General features: G+C 38.6%; 1 protein-coding gene across 2 annotated transcripts in view; it reads left to right on the forward strand.

The window, feature by feature from the left end:
- The window catches only part of LOC144078745 (protein-glutamine gamma-glutamyltransferase K-like), a 32,940-nt gene extending 14,303 nt beyond the window's left edge, over nucleotides 1-18,637 (forward strand). For both annotated transcript variants that reach the window (XM_077607066.1, XM_077607067.1), the window contains 11 exons: nucleotides 6,661-6,912; nucleotides 8,978-9,096; nucleotides 9,165-9,272; nucleotides 9,386-9,563; nucleotides 10,076-10,214; nucleotides 11,464-11,656; nucleotides 12,800-12,953; nucleotides 14,627-14,911; nucleotides 16,007-16,167; nucleotides 17,018-17,154; nucleotides 17,235-18,637. In XM_077607066.1, coding sequence (XP_077463192.1) covers nucleotides 6,661-6,912; nucleotides 8,978-9,096; nucleotides 9,165-9,272; nucleotides 9,386-9,563; nucleotides 10,076-10,214; nucleotides 11,464-11,656; nucleotides 12,800-12,953; nucleotides 14,627-14,911; nucleotides 16,007-16,167; nucleotides 17,018-17,154; nucleotides 17,235-17,394 — 1,886 coding nt within the window. In that variant the 3' untranslated portion in view covers nucleotides 17,395-18,637. The remainder of the gene's footprint in view (nucleotides 1-6,660; nucleotides 6,913-8,977; nucleotides 9,097-9,164; nucleotides 9,273-9,385; nucleotides 9,564-10,075; nucleotides 10,215-11,463; nucleotides 11,657-12,799; nucleotides 12,954-14,626; nucleotides 14,912-16,006; nucleotides 16,168-17,017; nucleotides 17,155-17,234) is intronic.
- Nucleotides 18,638-19,095: the final 458 nt, after the last annotated feature.

The raw sequence follows: 19,095 nt of genomic DNA on the forward strand, positions 1-19,095 counted from the left end.
GGTGTCAACAACGCCTCCCAGATTGAAGTCATATTCTATTTGAGATATTTTACGGGCTAGCTTAGCGTGTGACAAACAAGGAAACTGCCCCTTGTTTGTCTAGTGTAAGGGTGTCAGACTCGGGTTGGACCATTTTAGATATAATATTTAGATATATTTTTTTATAAATGGATTAAAAGCCCTGATTATTCAGTTTTTTATAGATCTAAAACAATGTTTGTTTTAGCTTTTTTTTAAATATATTTTTAGATTTTACAAAATGATTTTTGAACTAAAAACACAGAAAAAATGGATTAAAAAATTACAATTATTGATTTAAAAGCGGGGAAAATCAGGAAATTTAATATACATCTATACTCTTCATTTTAATTTGATCCTAAAACAGAAAGTCGGCACTCATGATTTACTTTCCCGGGCCACACAAAAGGATGCAGCGGGCCAGATTTGGCCCCCGGGCCGCCACTTTGACACATATGGTCTAGTGATATGATTATTTATTTGTGACAGCTTCCAGGCCTGTTTTAAATATTTGGTCATGTCACATGGGCCACTGTGTGACAAGTAAGGAGGCCATTAAAAAATGTCAGTCTCCTTACTCCAAGGCAGGTTTTCGTCAACTATTTCAATTGCGCACCACTTAAAAAAAAAAAAAAACTATTTCTATTTATCTGAGTTTGATTTATTTAATAAGGGACAACCGGAAGCCAGTGGCAGTAGCTCTGTCCACTCTTATTTGTTTTTCGTGTTTTACAGCCCTTCTATCTTTTTTTAAATTACATTTTAATATTTCTTAATATATTCCTTTTTACTTTACTTTGTACTTTATACTTTTTACTTCAATGTTTTTACAACTTTCTTTGTTCTGTTAGATTCTTAATGATCCCATTTACTTTGATTTGCTTTGTACTTTGTGCTTTTGCTTTGTTGTTCTGTCTAATCACCCTCTTGCTACTGCCACGATGAAATTTCCCGAATACGGGATGAATAGGTTATCCAATCCAATCCAATTAAATCTATTCATATTCATGTTAAATAATGGGGCCCGGCATGTGAGTGGTTAGCGCGTCAGCCTCACAGCTATGGGATTCTGGTTTCGAATCCAGGTCGGTCCACCTATGAGTTAGCATGTTCTCCCCGGGATTGCGTGGGTTTTCTCCGGGTACTCCGGTTTCCTCCCACATTCCAAAAACATGCATGGTAGGCTGATTGGACCCCCTAAATTGCTCTTAGGTATAAGTGTGAATGGTTGTTTGTCTCCCTGTGCCCTACGATTGACTGACCGGCGATTCAGGGTGTCCCCACTAATGGCCCCAAGTCAGCTGGGATGGACTCCAGCACCCCCCGATATGTAAATGTGTAAGATTGTAGCCAAGGGCTAATTTCCATTTTTAGTCCCTTGTGTAGATTGAAGGTAAATGATGACACACAAGCAATGTTCCCTCTAATTTTTCGTTTGTCTGGGGAGAAAGACAACCTCCCTGAGCACACTGAGTACCAGTGTGAGCAACATCCTCATTGCTCACTATGGGCACACACCAGTAGAACACCTGCCAGGTGCATGTCGGGGTATCTTGCTTGCTATATTTTTGATGGTGAAAAGGCGGACAGGTGAAAGGGGTTGCACGTGCATGCAATATTAGCAATTGACAATGCTGTTTTCCTCTGCTACTGCAACAGAAACGTTCCGCATTACAGCCGAAATGGGTAAAACGAGATCGTAAAAATGTATTTAAAAGAAGATTTTTTTCTTCCCGTTCAAAGGTTGTTATACAGCGTACACAATTTGAAATGATCAAAAAACGTATACCTTGACAGGTATGTGTCTACTAGCCATAAATGATCTAGTCCTAATAAAATGTAATGATTCATATCTGTGGATAAAATATCTAAACAAATGACACTAGAATCTGCACAAATCTGACTTAAAGTTGACCTCATTTTTCCACATCTGTCCTTCTTACTTCTCATTCTGCTTCAAGTGACTTTTCTGCTGAATGTGTCACTCGAGATAGTCAAGCGTCCATTTATGTGCAATATTTTTCCATCGGAAAACTAGCTTACAACTTTAGCTTCGCTGTATGTTTTGCAGAGAACTTTCTTTTGATTTTGATTTGATTTATCTTTATTTATATTCATGAACATACATATGTAAATATGTAAGATTGCAGCCCAGGGCTAATTTCCATCTATAGTCCATCGTGTAAATTGAAGACAAACGATGACATATACAACACACACAGACGCACACTTGGCAAAGTTTTCGACAGTTCTCACCCAATTTCACCGCTTGTTCTTCTATTTGCTCCGACAGCCATTCCATCTTAGAAGAACCGCATTTCTTTTTTACTTTGACTCGTTTGGCCATGATAAAGGCTTGGCAGCAGTTCCACCGAGTTGTTGGCTATATGCTAACCTGCGAAATGAACTCATGCCGCGGAAGTAAACTCATGCCGAGGAAGTAAACACACGCGACGTGCCCGAACCGCATCATATCATTGGCTGGACACTGTGTTTGTCAGTTTTTGATTTTGTGCGCTGCATATGTTTGCCGTGCGCAAAGAACGCGAGAGTAGTGCACAATTGCGCAAGCGCGCAGCTTAGAGGGAACATTGCACACAATTAACATTGTTTAATACAGCTCTGTGATCGCAATTTTGTTCGTCTAACAGCCAGGCTTTAAGATGATTAGCCAAGAGTTTCAGAGACAGGAGTTCATGTATGTTAATTGGTATTGAGTTACAGATATGAAGGTGCTTTGGCTGAATGCACTCTTTTTGAAGGGAACTACACATTCACCTCTAGAGCCAGCCATTGTTGATGGGTTCAAATTTTTTGTATAGAATCTTGCAGTGGAGGAGGAGCTTTGTGTTGGAAGATTTTATAAACTAAGGTGGCATCTGCATATTTAATTGTATTGCCCCAGTTTAGGCATTTAAAAAAATATATCTGACATGGGTTGTGCGTTTTTAGTTTTCTGTCCAATACTTTCATAGCTTGCTTATTAATGGTTCCAATTGGTTTTAGTGTTGTCTTGCAGGAGAAAACCTTGCCTGTCGTGCCCCTGTTTTTCGACTGTAATCCAGATTTGAATATAAAAGAAAAGCCAACTATTTTCAAAGAGCAACCTGCCCAGGAGTGGTAATTAGTCTCTTTATTGTTTTTGTGAGGATGAAAAGGGGATTACAATTGAAGGACACATTTTGCCGTGTCCCAGCCGTTTGATGTGACAAACACAAACGCATCCAGCTGGCGACTAATGGCACTCGCGACATCTGAAGGGCGTTTGACTGCCCGCGCCTTCACGTTAAGCCGAGCACAAACAGAACCGTCGGAGACCGCGACAGAGACGACTTTCTGCACATTTGAATCAAATTTAACCCTCCTGGTTTGTTTGCCTTGACTCGTTGGCTTGTGCAATCTCCCACATGCGGGACAGTAGATGGTAATTTTAAGGCATAGAAATTGTGTCAAAGTATGCCATTTCCCACGCGCTAACGCACCAGTGTCAAAGTGGCGGGCCGGGGGCCAAATCTGGCCCGCTGCATCATTTTGTGTGGCCCGGGAAAGTAATCATGAGTGCCGACTTTCTGTTTTAGAATCAAATTAAAATGAAGAGTATAGATGTATATTAAATTTCCTGATTTTCCCCCTTTTAAATCAATAATTGTAATTTTTTAATCCATTTTTCTGTGTTTTTAGTTCAAAAATCATTTTGTAAAATCTAAAAATATATTTTTTAAAAAGCTAAAATAAACATTGTTTTAGATCTATAAAAAACTGAATATTCAGGTCTTTTAATCCAGTTCTTTTAATCCATTTATAAAAAAAAGTCTATCTAAGTTTATCTAAAAAGGTCCGGCCCACATGAAATTGAGTTGAGGTTAACGTGGCCCACGAACCGACCGAAGTCTGACACCCCTGTGCTAACGCAACCTTGCTATTTTCGCAAATTTACAGGATTGAAAGCGAGAGCCGTGAATCGGAAGTAACAAAGTAATGCCATTTACATTCCAAAAATTTTATATATATGCCTAATAAACCTAAAGGAATAGTCATTTGAACATAAATTTAATATCTTGCTGTCATTCTGTGGGTCAATTTTAGCCTGTTTTAGCGCTCCTATTCGGTTGGTCAATTTGGATTTGGAACTAGAGTTCCTTTCTTTTCTTCAATATACAGACGTTATTTTAATTTTTTTAATTTGTTTAAAGCAGGTCACATTTTTCCTTGAATAATATTGATAAGAAACAGACACAGCCGTATTGTTTTCTTTTCATTTTTCTTCGTTTTAATAAAATTGATGTGTATATATATATATATATATATATATATATATATATATATATTTATATATATATTTATTTATATATATATATATATAATATAGAAGAAAAAAATGTATGCAACACATTCCTATACATACTTTTAATTCATTATAATATTCAATTAGAATATTTTCAAATGTTAATTGTATTTTTCATGATTAAAGCTAAAATGTAGAATTTATTGATAAATGTGCTGGCCTCATTTTGGTCATTTTATCAAACTATATATTCCAATTGTTTTTTTTAAGTTAGCACGCTCTGTAGAAACAAAAATAATATTTACCGTCTCGGTTCGGAGTCTCGCGAGTCTGAAGAAAGAATCACAAATGTAAACAAAAGACGGAAGAACATTTTAATGGACTTTTTTCGACTATTAAACTCCAAACAGTTTCCATTTTTCAAGGAAAAACATCCATTATAAATATTTGAATTATTTCATAAAGCTAATATTGCTATATTTGGATGGGAAATGGTCTCTACATGCAAAAGAAGGAAAAAGAACCTTCATATATTGAGTAAAATGACATTTAAATGCTCCCAGCATCGGGCAGCCAAAGGGTTAATGGGCATGTCTGGCTAGTTGTGTGTGTGTGGTTTATTTGTGACACTTGGAGAGTATTCAATCATTATCGTCGCAATCAAAATGCAGTCTATTGTGTGGAGGATATATAACAAAATACACTACATCCAGTGTGATTTCTCGTCTGAAAACATTTAGCAATCAACATCTTCAAAAAATCCTAAATAAATTCACCCCAGATTCCTGTGAGTAATTTTGGGCATTCGTGTCGCATCACCTGACTCCGATTGCACTATTAAACAGCTAAAAGATAAGCAACAAACTACAAATTAATTACTTTAGGCTCAACTGTACGTGCTTGCAATTGCAGTTTCTGATATCAATGGATTTTGTGTTTTTCCCGCATACCGCTACCTTGTTGTTTCGCATTAACAACTGCAGCGCGTGTCATCATGCAAATGATTTGGGCCAAGTAATGAAGCAGTTAACTAATCTTATCCTTGCGGGTATCCAGTGCAAAAGCAGAGGAAGCCAACAGCAAATTACTACACGTACAATCAACGCGCCAAGAGTGCCGCCGCAGCTGAGATCAAATGATTATTTGCTGTTTGTGCATGGGTGTGCGTGTGTTCAGGGGGATGGCGGGGGGGTAGTGAGATTTCTTTTGGGGGTCACTTCCATTTTAGCCACAACTTGGCAGAGGCTTCAAAGGGGGGCTTATTTTGAGTTGATGTCAAATGAATGCACGCCCACACTTGGTAAATCAGTATATCAAATATGCCTTACTGTGAAACACAACTGTGGTGTATTAAGATATATATCTGATTTTGGGGTTTTTCTACTCAATTCTTACAGTTACAAACAGTGATGTTAAAAAACGAATGGAAATGTCTTTGATTTGTTCCTGGTTTTGTGGTGTACATACTTTAGAACTTGGTTACTCCTATGTGGGGAATTGGATTTTGGTAGTTAGCAATGCTTGCATTGCTAGTGAAGTTTGTTTTGTGACGGTCGTGTAGGGATGTGTGTGTTTTGGTCGTACTTTTGCAAATATTAACATTCAGTGGACATATTAGAAAATGTGTGTTTTAAAGAAAGGCTACATTAATTGATAAATGTCTTTGTGATGAAATGAATAGGCCCAAGATTCTTGGGTTTAGGAAGATGCTAATTATGCTAGTTAGCTCATGTATTTTTTCAATTTGTTATAATAGAAGCTTTAAATTGTAGGTATGAATTTATTTTCGTAAATAAATAACATATTAATCAAAATGAACCGGTTGTGAACAATTTTTAGGTCAACAATGTCTCTAAATAAGAGTAAACTAAATTGATAGTGAAATTGTTTTGGGACCGCCATGTTGCAATTTGTGTGTTTTGTTAATACATCTGCAAATAATGGACATTTCAGAAAATCTGTGTTTTAAAGAAATTAATTGATAAATGTCTGTGATAAAAAGAATTGCCCCTAGATTCTTGGCCTTGGAATAGTAAAATGCTAATTATGCTAGTTAGCACCAAGTGTCCATTTTCTATTTTTTTCAATGGAAGCTTTAAATTGCAGGTAAACTACCTAAATTTGCCACAAGGGACAGATAGCAACTGCTGGACAGAAAAAAAAATCTTCAGGAATAATGGGTGATGACTGTAATAGCATGCCATAGCAGTACATTGTGAGTTGCGCTTGTTCAAACGAACTCCTCCAGGTAGGAATGCAGGTGTGGCAGCAGAAAAAATATGCTGGCTCAATTGTATCCTGTCTCTGAGCCGTAGAAAAACACGTTGACGGCCGCCTGCCTTGAATTTTGCCTCCAGGGCCGCTGCCAACGGTGTCAAAGGGAACGCACGTCATTATCCCCCTGGTGGAGCAGCTGCAGGACAACCGCTGGCAGGCCGCCCCCGTGGAGCGGGATGGCTCAAGGATGAAGCTGTCCGTCAACTCCCCGGCCGGCGCCGCCATCGGTCGCTATCGCCTTCAGGTGGAAACCGAGTTCCCGGGCGGCCGAGCTGTTTCCAAGCACGACCCGGCTAATGACGTCTATGTCTTGTTCAACCCTTGGTGTGAAGGTAACAAAAAAAACTTTTACTAACTAAAAACTCCTGTTCTTGCTCGTACTGTCCAAGCATGATTCGGAAACTTGGGCGAAGGGAACTCTGGGGATTAGCAAGTTGCAGGATTGGTGCACGAAATAAATGGCAAGTTATTATGTCGCATCACCTTGTAAAGCTGCAAACCCTGCAGAAGGTGGTGGTTGGAAAAATCGGGTTCCGTTTGTCTACGTTCTCAGAGTCCAGAAAAGGAATTTCACAATAACTCGGGGGTTATTAGAAAATTAAGGGTGGGTTTTTGATACGTTCCCAAAGAGGGGATTACAATTTGGGTCTGAGCTCAGAACTTTTGTGATTACCCAAGAACCAGTACAGGTAGCATATCACATCATAGCATAGCAATTTGACGATAACTTGTTTCATACTTAAGCGCCTTCTTGACCAAATACGGCGATGCTTTGAATTTGTTTGCTTTGTGCCAAATTTTCTTGATTGTTGAGCACACTGACTAAAATGAATATTTTTCATACCGCTTATCCACAATGGGAATGCAGGGGCCTATCTCAACCAATCGCAAGCCACAATACAATAGACAACCACTCAAGCTCACAATCACACCACCACCAAGTGGGAATCGAACCCAGATTGCCCAGGCGGAAGAAACACTGCACCATCAAGAGGCCACTAAAAATGAATATTGCACCATCATTCAGGAATTTGACCGGTATTTTCTGGCGTCGTATACGTATCATACCTCCGAGCCCAATTTTTGTTTTGTTTTGTTCTCACTGTTAAAGAAATCATTGCGGACTTTTACCTTGAATATGTTCCGCTGGGCAGTCAATTAGATTGTTCAAACTTGTTTCCTGATAACAAAAAATATATATATTTTTAAATTATATAAATAAAGTACATTTGATCCTTTTCAATGTTAAATTCCCCAATAATTAAGCATACATTTGCAATAATTATCCTTACGGAAGGAAGATTAAGGACAAAAACATAACTTTTACACCCCACCCTCCTTGGTGTTTGGCACACTATTTTTTTTTTAATAAACAGAAGCTCAAGCTGTTTCACCTTCACTTCTAAAGCCTTTAAAAATATAAGTGCAACATCCCAGAACATTTTGCCACGGTCAAACAGCTGCCAGTTGCGGTGGTCCTGAAGCAAAAAATGAAATAAAAAAAATGATTACACGCTTCTTTAAGTAGAGAATATGCACTCCATATTACTGTGCGTGTTGTACACAACACGTTAAGCAGGTGGATGCAATCTGGGGAATTACTGCTATGCTACAGTGCATTGAAATGAGTTTGTAAAGGGACACATTATGGAAAATTGACTTTTTAATTGCTTGAATGGAAGTAGTTTTCCATAGTGCTTGGCTCTACTAATTAAATGGGGAATGAAACAAACAAATCACCTTTTGTGTCTGTGAGTGAGCCCTTCTAAATGTTATTATGTGATTAGTTAACACTTAAAACTTTAACTCTGGGGTTAAAGTTAAATGACAGTTTGGACATTGATACCACGATATATATGTATAGTAATCTTCCCTTGTCAATTTCTTTTTTTCCAGTTTCAAGTTAGGTTTTAATAAATGGTTTTCTTTAAAAAATATGAAAAAATAAAATGAAATACTTCACAATTTTGGCCACCCTTAGTTGCATAATGGCTTTAATTAAGCTACAGTAGCCTTTTTGAGCATAAATATCCTTTTCTTTGCCAGTATTTCAATTCAACAAAGTCGTCCAGGTCGTGAGGAAGCAAAGCAGCCCCAAAACATCCCATTCGAAGAGCATTACTTCAAGTGCTTGCTTTTTTTTTTATCAGGGAAACAGAAATGTGGCAAAACTTTTAGCACCATGTCTACTCAATTGAGTACCACATTATATAATTTCTCTATCTGTTTACAGTTTTTCAGAAATCATTAAACGACCACACCTTAATGCATTTAGAAACTAAATCTCTGAAGTCATTTGACTGTGTGATTCATGACAAAACCCACATATTCTTATGTACTTTCCATCATTAGTCATGAACCATTACTTGTGTAATTTTTCGGCTATTTTAATGCCAGATGACGCCGTGTTCATGGACGCTGAAGAGGAGCGACATGAATACATCCTCAACGATGTGGGGCGCATTTATTACGGCACCAAAGACCAAATTGCAGTTCGCACGTGGGACTACGGACAGGTAATTATTGCTTGATCAATTATTATGGAGCGGACATGGACAGGTTTTGTTCTTGTTTTGGTTTTTAGTTTGACAACGAAATACTGTCCGCGTGCCTTTTCATCCTGGAAAAGAGCGGAACTCCTCCATCTGGGTGGGGGGATCCAATTAATGTGGTGCGAATTGTGTCAGGAATGGTGAGAAAACAAACCGTTCTGAATGAGAATACCAGATGAATAAAGAAAGAAGTATATGATCATGATCTTTCTAATTCATGTATTTCACAATTTCCTGTGTCCATCTACTGAAGATCAACTCTCGCGATGACCAGGGTGTGTTGGAGGGCAACTGGTCAGGCAATTATGCCCAAGGAACTTGTCCGACCGTCTGGACTGGAAGTATGGAAATACTGACGGAATACCACAAAAACAACGGCACCCCCGTCAAGTACGGCCAGTGCTGGATCTTTGCAGGGATCGTCACCACGGGTAGGTTATGCACCACCGCCTTCTGTATTTTACATTGGGTTCATTAGTTTCCAACAGTGAAGGTCGATTTCCGTTTGTTTTTTTACTGTCTCAATTTTTTGTTGTGGTGGTTAGCACATGCGCCTCACAGTTCTGGGATCGAGGGTTCAACTCCCAGATTGAACATGCAAAATCCACACAGTGAGAACCGAACTGAAATTAGTTTCCAACGGGGAAGGTCAATTTCCGTTTGTTTATTTTACTGTCTCAATTATTTTCTTGTGGTGGTTAGCAAATCCGTCTCACAGCTCTGAGATCGAGGGTTCAATCCCCGGATTGAACATGCTAATTCCACACAGTGAGAACCGAGCTGGGATTGAACCCCAAAACTGTGAGTCATACGTGCTAACCATATGGGCCACCAATCGCAGATGATTTCTTTGTATTTAAGCAATTAATTTACTCATCACAATTCTAACTTGCGACGAACCGACTATCAAAATAATGATTTGTGGCTACTTCTATTGGCTCAGTGTTGCGGTGTTTAGGCATCCCCAGCCGAACGGTGACCAACTTCAGCTCGGCTCACGACACCGACGTCTCCTTGACAACAGACGTGTACCTGGACGAGGACCTGCAGCCCCTGGCTCATTTGAATGCGGACTCCATCTGGTGTGTGCACCCACCCTCCCTCCTCTACTGTGTCCAATATTATGCTTTTTACTCACGGTGACAAGCCAGTTCACCCGAGCGGAAATGGCTGCTTCACGCGCAGCCAAATTGCAAAAATATACACGACCAATTATATATTGAAAACCCACCTGGCCCCAGGGATTCCGCCTTGACTTGGGTCTTACTACGGCGCGGCGGAGTGATGACTTACATTCTGGTGTCATCATCGTGAAATAGTTTAAGCGACTTCTGCGGCGTGCCTGAAATAAATTGATCCAGGTCTCCAGTTGAGTCCGTAGTGATGAATAGGCTCGCAGATAACTGAGAACATCTAATAATTCCATTAGAGTGGCAACATGCTGGAGCACAATGCTGAAGTAAACAAGGGAAAAAAATAGAGTGCAAATATTGATTGTTGGCTGTTGTTTAATTGACTTTCCAGCTCCTCTGCCTTTCTCATTTTGGTCAATGCGCACCGCTACTCTGGCATATTTAAGCATTTTTCAAAAAATATACATTTTCTCGGGTATATGTTAAGCGTATATGTTAAGCGTATATGTTAAGCGTATATGTTAAGCGTATATGTTAAGCGTATATGTTAAGCGTATATGTTAAGCGTATATGTTGAGCTTATATGTTAAGCGTATATGTTAGGCTTATACGTTAGGCGTATATGTTAGGCGTATATGTTAGGCGTATATGTTAGGCGTATATGTTAGGCGTATATGTTAGGCGTATATGTTAGGCGTATATGTTAGGCGTAAATGTTAAGCGTATATGTTAAACGTATATGTTAAGTGTATATGTTAAGCGTATATATTAAGCATTGTGAAATTTTTTAAGGTAAGGTATGTATTTCAAAGTTGGGTTTCAAATGAATGTTTTAAGATGGTATCTGTGTTTAAAAAAATATTTTGTTAAAGTCAAGGTGAGGAGATCAAATGATGATTTTAGGTCATGCTGTGAAATTCAGGTTAGTTTCAAATAAGGGTTTGAATCGAGACTCTCGAAAAAAAATTGGGAAATTTTCAATCTAAGCTTCTATGTAAATATGAAAAGTAAATATTTCTGCAGAAACTAAAACAAACTAGAGCGAACATGCGAGTTCAAAGGTCAAGTAATTTGGCTAAATATTTAGTTTGACCCAAAGCATTGATATTTTGTGTTGGCACTTATATTCTATTTTTAGATAGTGATTTAACTTTGAAATGCAAGCAACTTTGATGGAAGTCTATCTCTCTCCCTCAAGGAACTTCCACGTGTGGAACGACTGCTGGATGGCTCGTCACGATCTCCCTCTGGGGATGGGAGGGTGGCAAGCGGTGGACGCCACGCCACAGGAGACCAGTCAGGGAACCTTCCGCTGCGGTCCCGCCTCGGTGGCTGCCATTCGCAACGGCCATGTGTTCCTCAAGCACGATGCCCAGTTTGTGTTTGCTGAGGTTAGTCGGCAAGAGATCATCTTAAACTAATTTTTGGGGGTGCAAACCCAGTTTATTGGACACACTCATCTATGATCGCTTAATCATATGCATCCCTGGGAAAATAATCTTGTTTATTTATTCATTCATTTTCTACACCTAACGCTTAATATCCTCACAAGAGTCGCGGGGGTGCTGGAGCCTACTTCTGGCAGCAGACGGGGGACACCCTGAATTGGTAGCCAACCAATTACAGGGCATACAGGGACAAATTACAACACTCATCCTCTCAAAGTGCATAAATAACAACAACAAACAGACAAATAAATATTTAATAAATAATAACGATAAACTAAAAATAAATCATCAATAAATAAGCAATCAATAAATAAGCAGTGAACATAACAAGTAGTCAACAACATAAATAAGTAGGGAAGTTAACAAATAACAACTACAAATGAACAGACAACTAAATAATAACAAATAAATAATAAATAATAAATAAGTAGTCAACAACATAAATAAGTAGGAAAGTGCACAAATAACAACAACAAACGAATGAACAGATAGATAATCAATAATAACAATAAATCAAAAATGAATAATCAATAATTAAGTAGGTAATAATTAAATAAGGAGTTGACATAGATAAGTAGTCAACATGAATAAGCGGTCATAAATAAGTTGTATAATGACAATAAAAGCATTCAACTCAATTTAGAGGTTTCAATCAGCCTACCATGCATGTTTTGGTAGGTGGAGGAAACCGGAGTACCCAGAGAAAACCCACGCAGGCACAGGTAGATCATACAGTAGGATGGTTGTTGTTGTGTTTCCTTAGTTTGAATGTTGTACGTTCTGTGTGGTCAAAGTGAAAATAGTTAATTTTTAGGACAGAACCGGTTAATGTAATTTGTGCAACGTGTTAACCCGAACTCAGGCTGGGAAACAAATCAGCCATGTCACGAGGACTTAACAGATGGTATAGAATTTAGATGAGTGTCAAAAAGGGGCAGCATACAGGACAATCCCAACTGAGTCGCAACTGAATTCCTGCGTGTTCTGTGTTTTAACACTCCACCAAATGGCGCCTGTCAAAAATGACACTATTGCATCTGTTCTGAGCTCTTTTTTCCCCCTTCCCTCTCTTTTGGGATTTTTCAGGTGAACAGCGATAAAATCTACTGGCAGAGGAATCCAGACGGGACCTTCTCCAAAATACACAGCGAGAAGAAAGTCGTGGGCCACATGATCAGCACCAAGACTGTCGGTTCGGACGAGCGGAACGACATCACGCACCTTTACAAGCACCGGGAAGGTAGTCACAGCCTCGGAATGAGCATTTGGACACTTTGCCTAGTTGACTTCCAATTAAAAACATTTTTACATTTGAAACCATTTTTTTCACGGTTAGGTCTGACAGCTGTTTTACATAATTTTTGCAAAATTCTCACTTTTTCTCTATCACGTCAAGTTTTTTTTTAACTATATACGATCCTATGGAAAAGATATAAGGGAACTGAAGAAAAAAAAGGTGTCCAAAATTCTGACTTCAAGTCAAAAGTCAGAATTCTGATTTGAAATCAGAGGACAGAATTCTGGCAAAGTCACAATTCCGGATTCGGACTTCAATTCACAATGCAGAATTCTTAATTGTGAATTGAAGTCCGAATTCTGAATTGGGAATTGAAGTCTGAATTCTGAATTGGGAATTGAAGTCCGAATTCTGAATTGGGAATTGAAGTCCGAATTCTGAATTGGGAATTGAAGTCCGAATTCTGAATTGGGAATTGAAGTCCGAATTCTGAATTGGGAATTGAAGTCCGAATTCTGAATTGGGAATTGAAGTCCGAATTCTGACTTGGGAATTGAAGTCCGAATTCTGACTTGGGAATTGAAGTCCGAATTCTGACTTGGGAATTGAAGTCCGAATTCTGACTTGGGAATTGAAGTCCGAATTCTGACTTGGGAATTGAAGTCCGAATTCTGACTTGGGAATTGAAGTCCGAATTCTGACTTGGGAATTGAAGTCCGAATTCTGACTTGGGAATTGAAGTCCGAATTCTGACTTGGGAATTGAAGTCCGAATTCTGACTTGGGAATTGAAGTCCGAATTCTGACTTGGGAATTGAAGTCCGAATTCTGACTTGGGAATTGAAGTCCGAATTCTGACTTGGGAATTGAAGTCCGAATTCTGACTTGGGAATTGAAGTCCGAATTCTGACTTGGGAATTGAAGTCCGAATTCTGACTTGGGAATTGAAGTCCGAATTCTGACTTGGGAATTGAAGTCCGAATTCTGACTTGGGAATTGAAGTCCGAATTCTGACTTGGGAATTGAAGTCCGAATTCTGACTTGGGAATTGAAGTCCGAATTCTGACTTGGGAATTGAAGTCCGAATTCCGACTTGGGAATTGAAGTCCGAATTCTGACTTGGGAATTGAAGTCCGAATTCCGACTTGTGAGATTAAAATCCTAACTCTGACCAGATTTTAAAGTCAGAATTTTGTCTTGAAATTCAGAATTCTGAAAACAAAGTCAGAACTCTGACTTTCAGATTCTAGAGATTAAAATAAAAATATAAATTCCGACCTCACTTTTAAGTCAGAACTTTGTCTTCAAATTGAGCATTCAACATTGTCTTTCAAGGTCAAAATTCAAGTCAGAGTTCTGACTTTCAAATTCAGATCAAATTCAGTATTCTGAAACTATAATCACAATTCTTAACTTTGTACTTTAAACTCAGAACTCTGGCTGCAAAGTCAGAAACCTAACTTCAAACTCGGAATTTTGGCCCTTCCTTCAGTAGCCCTAATCCTCCTCTGTTGCGTCCCCAATTTTTTTAAATATAATATACTTCCTTATTTTTCTCACCTGGGCTCTAATTGGTTGAACTCCGTAAACAAAGCATATGGTGCTTAAAAGTGCATGAAACAGAATCCGTCTTTGCCCATCTTGTCCTTAATCTTATTGGAACACATTCTCATTCAGGAACAGAGGGGGAGCGCATAGCCGTGGAAACGGCGTGCCGCTACGGTTCCAAGGCGGATGCGTACTCCGCCCCCGAGATGGAGGACGTGGCCATCGCGGTGGCCATGGACGGCGACGGGCCCCAAATGGGGCGCGACGCCCAGCTGGTGGTCACGCTACGGAACGGCAGCGCCCAACACCGCCACGCTATCCTACATAGCCAGGTGTCTGTTATGTACTACACCGGCGTACACAAGGCGACCGTCAGGACGGACCACACCGACGTGGATCTGCTGCCCAATCAGAGTGAGCTCGGTTGTTCCGAATTCTCTACTTTTCTGCACTTTCTACGTACTTGTCAATTTATACATTCTTTCTTGAATATACTGTACCGTATTGGCCCGAATATAAGACGTTTTTTTGCATTGAAATAAGACTGAAAAGGTGCCAGTCGTCTTAAATTCGGGCTCTCGACATTATGACCATATATGACCATATACAACGCTAGATGGTGCCAGATAGCTTGATGCTTAAGGCAGTTATTGCAATTTTGTTGTTTTATCACAGTAGATTGGTTAATTTGGATTAAAAAAAAACGGGAGCCATTCATTTACAAATGTGATTACACTTTAGTTTCATGCAAAAACTGTCTATCACGTCTTGATATCTGAACATATAAATATGTTATTTATATATTCAGATATTAAGATGTGATAGACAGTTTTTGCATGATTTGGATGAGGCAAAATGGCATTTTTCTCTCAAATATATTGTTATAATGATTTCTTTCATATGTACTGTCATTGTTTTCGTCGTCTTATAATTAGGATCGTCTTATATTCGGGCCAATACGCTACTTGCCGTATTGTTAACGAAACTGATACTATTAGATGCAATACTGCTAAAACTGAAAGAGATTCCTTCACCATTGTCTGTCAGTGTGTCTTGTTCCGACATATTTTCCAGTTCTTGCTCCATTTCTTTGAATGTAGTATACTCCATTTCCAATAAAGAGCAAAACAACAGGTTTAGACATCAGCTTCCAAAACATTTCACCCTCGAAGGATGCTGATGGATCTGCCGTATTTTTATCCGCCTCGGCAAAATTCATTCACTGTTGTCTGTCAGTGTGTCTCATTCCTATGTAAGTTTCGCTTCTCGCTCTATTACTTTGAAGGGAGTGCTCTATTTTCAATAAACACCAAAACAATAAGGTTAGATATCAGCTTCCAAAACGGTTCAACCTGGAAAGATGCTGATAGGTCTGCCACATTTTTATCCGTCTTGCAATCTGCCACGGTTGCTTTTGAGGAGGAAATACAATATGTTTAGCTGGCAGGAGCAATCGCTTGTGGTTTTTTTTTAATGCAGTGTGCCTTTTTTCTCCTTTTTCTAATATAGTAAAGGTTTTGGACTGGACTCTTGAATACAAAGACTACAAGGACCAACTGGTGGACCAGTCTGCCCTCATGCTAACGCTATCAGGACGGGTCAAAGAGACGCAGCAGGTTCTTGCCACCCAGTTTAGTTTCCGACTCAGGACTCCGGACCTGTTTTTAAAGGTAAAAGTTTTTTTTGGGGGGGGGGATTTTGCGTTTTAATTAAAAAGGAAAATTATTTTTGGGGGGGTATATTTTTACTTATTCACATTGAGAAATAAAAGAGGAAGAGGAAGTATTTTCATTTTATTAATTTGTCTAATTTTTAGATTCTTAAAAAAATGGAGTTTTGGATTAAAAAAATGTGGGAAAAACATTTACTATTTTTTTTTAAATTTGAATGTTTTTCTGAAAAAGTGGATACAGTAAATACTACTACTATATCATTTGTTATTCTTTTAAAAAGTACATTTTTTAAAAAATATTCGATTTTTATTTACATTAAAAACTGAAAATGGAAAATAGTAGTTTTTTAATTTAGATTTTTTTTAAATGCGTTTTAATTAAAAATAGGGAAAATATTCATTTTTTGTTAATGTGTTTATTTCATTTTCCTTTTCTTTTAAAAAAATACAAAAAAAGCTACAATCTTCATTTAAGTTTTTTAAATATTCATTTTTTTGTTAAAATGTTTATTTCCTTTTACTTAAAAAAATACAAAAAAGCTAATATCTTCATTTGAGTTTTAGAATTGGATTCAAGACATGATTTGCGGGCCGCACAAGTTAATGTGGCGGGCCAGATCTGGCCCATGTGCCGCCACTTTGACATCAGTGGATTAAGTACTAAAAATTGTACCAAAATCCAAAAAAATCTGCTATCATATACTGCCACCCTCTCCCAGTCATAAAGACCTGGCTGTCTGTCATCATCAATAACAGTGAATGAGATGGTCGAAATTTTCCAAAATAAAGAAACAAATCATATCCAAAGAAAACCTCAAAATAAACACATTTTTATTTTTTTTGTTCAGCCCATCGGGAAAGCTGTTGTCGGGGAGAAAATGGCAGTAGAAATTTCCTTCACAAACCCTCTAGCTCAGGTGCTGAAGTCCGTCATATTCCACGTGGAGGGACTGGGCCTCGCCACTCCTCGACAGATTAATTACGGGTGAGCGAAAAAAACAAAACAAAAAAAACATGAAACGTGGTATACCATTTCTGTCATTTCCCGTTCCCCCCCTATTCCAGAGATATTAAGAGCCGAGCCAGCGTCTCCATGACGGAGCATTTGGTCCCCACGCAAGCCGGGCCCAGGAAATTGCTGGCGTCTTTGCACTGCCGGCAGCTGACGCAAGTTCACGGCGTGATGGACGTGCTCGTGCACCAAAAGAACTACGGTACGCTGTAAAAGCTGACCTTTTTCGCAAAAAGAATCCAAGAAAGTGCCTCGTCAAACTCCATTTAAATTCTGAAGCTGACTAGAGGAAAAGAAAAAAGCCCTCGGGTAAAAAAAAAGTGGGTTTTTCACCTCGGAAAAGTCGGAAAGTGAAATTGAAAGCTAAAGTCACACTCGGAAATAATGAACAAACTGGAAGTCTTTGTCCTTTACGGTGTGCTTTTTTGGCTGAAAGTAACTTGGGAATTCGAGAAGGGCAGCGGGGTGATTAGTGGGGGGGCTTGTTTGTCTCGCTGTCAAGGGTCCTGGGTGTGAACATTTATTTCAGAGGCAGTTTTGTTAGGGTGGTTGAAGAATTTCAATCAAAATGAAGAATCCCAGTCGCATGCAGTAAAATGTATCATTGAATTTTTTGCTGCTATTGGCAGAAAGGGGGAATCATAGTTTAAAAATTCCACTATCTCGAGCTTTTACACTTGAATTAAATGATTAAATCTTTAATCAATAAAGAGTATGCAAAAAAATGAAGTCTCATGCAGATCCATAACTATTGATGTTGGACAATAAAAAAAAATTGCAATGGTTTGCCTCTAGTTGAAACCGATAGTGTGATCAATAGTAAGGATTGGAATGCAGTGGTACCTCTACTTAGAAATTTAATTGGTCCCACAACTGTCAGTATTTTTTTAATAGATTTTTTCCACGGACCTAAAAATTGACGAGCTAAACCCTTTAAAAATGGTCAGTGTCCCAATTTTGTATGAAAGATGTGAGAAACACCCCAAAATGAGAGAAGATTATTGAAAAAAAATCATTTATTAATGTATTAAAATGAATAAGAAGCAGGCAAAAGCATTTTTTATTTGTGCAGGTGCAGTCTAAAGAGGAAGCTAACGTTAGCACACAAACACATCAACACACATCTAAACAACTTCAAATTATGGATTCAAAACAGCGGAGTGTAGGGAGATTGTCAAGCAGAATGCAACGCTACCGCAAGAATTTCAGAATAAAATAACGAATACAGGACATTTAATGACGTTTTGGGGGATTTCGTACCTTGACTTTGGTTTTTGTATATTGGAACAGTCATTTGCTAATGTGAGGGTTTTGTAATCTGGAAATTTTGTTTTTAGAAGCATTCGTAAGTAGAGTGGTACCTCGAGATACGAGCTTAATGCGTTCCGAGACTGAGCTCGTATGTCAATTTTCTCGTAACTCAAACGAACGTTTCTCATAGAAATGAACTAAAAACAAATTACAGTGGTACCTCGACATACGATCTTAATCCGTTCCGGGACTGAGCTCGTATGACAAGTTTCTCGTAACTCGAGGTAACGTTTCCCATTGAAATGAATGGGAAACAAATTAATTCGTTCCAACTCTCTGAAAAAAACACCAAAAACAGGATATTGGATTGAAAAAAATGTTTTATTTCTCATAATTCGCCATATATTGACAAAGTAATAAATAACGAGTGGTTTAATATAAATAAAGTGTTTAATCTAACTAAAATTGGGCGGATTTCGCCGAGGGGAGAGAGAGACGCACAAAAGGGGCGGGGGGCTTCGGTTTGTTTTCAACAAGACTCGTAAACAGAACAAACACTCCACCCTCACGTTCGCTATCCATGGCCTGTTTGCTGTCGTACTATTCCCTTCAAAATATTCCGAAAATGATGCACACAAATGTCCTCACAATCGGAGAACGCAC

Source organism: Stigmatopora argus, chromosome 8, assembly GCF_051989625.1.
Source record: "Stigmatopora argus isolate UIUO_Sarg chromosome 8, RoL_Sarg_1.0, whole genome shotgun sequence".
In the NCBI taxonomy this organism is placed as follows: Eukaryota; Metazoa; Chordata; class Actinopteri; order Syngnathiformes; family Syngnathidae; genus Stigmatopora; species Stigmatopora argus.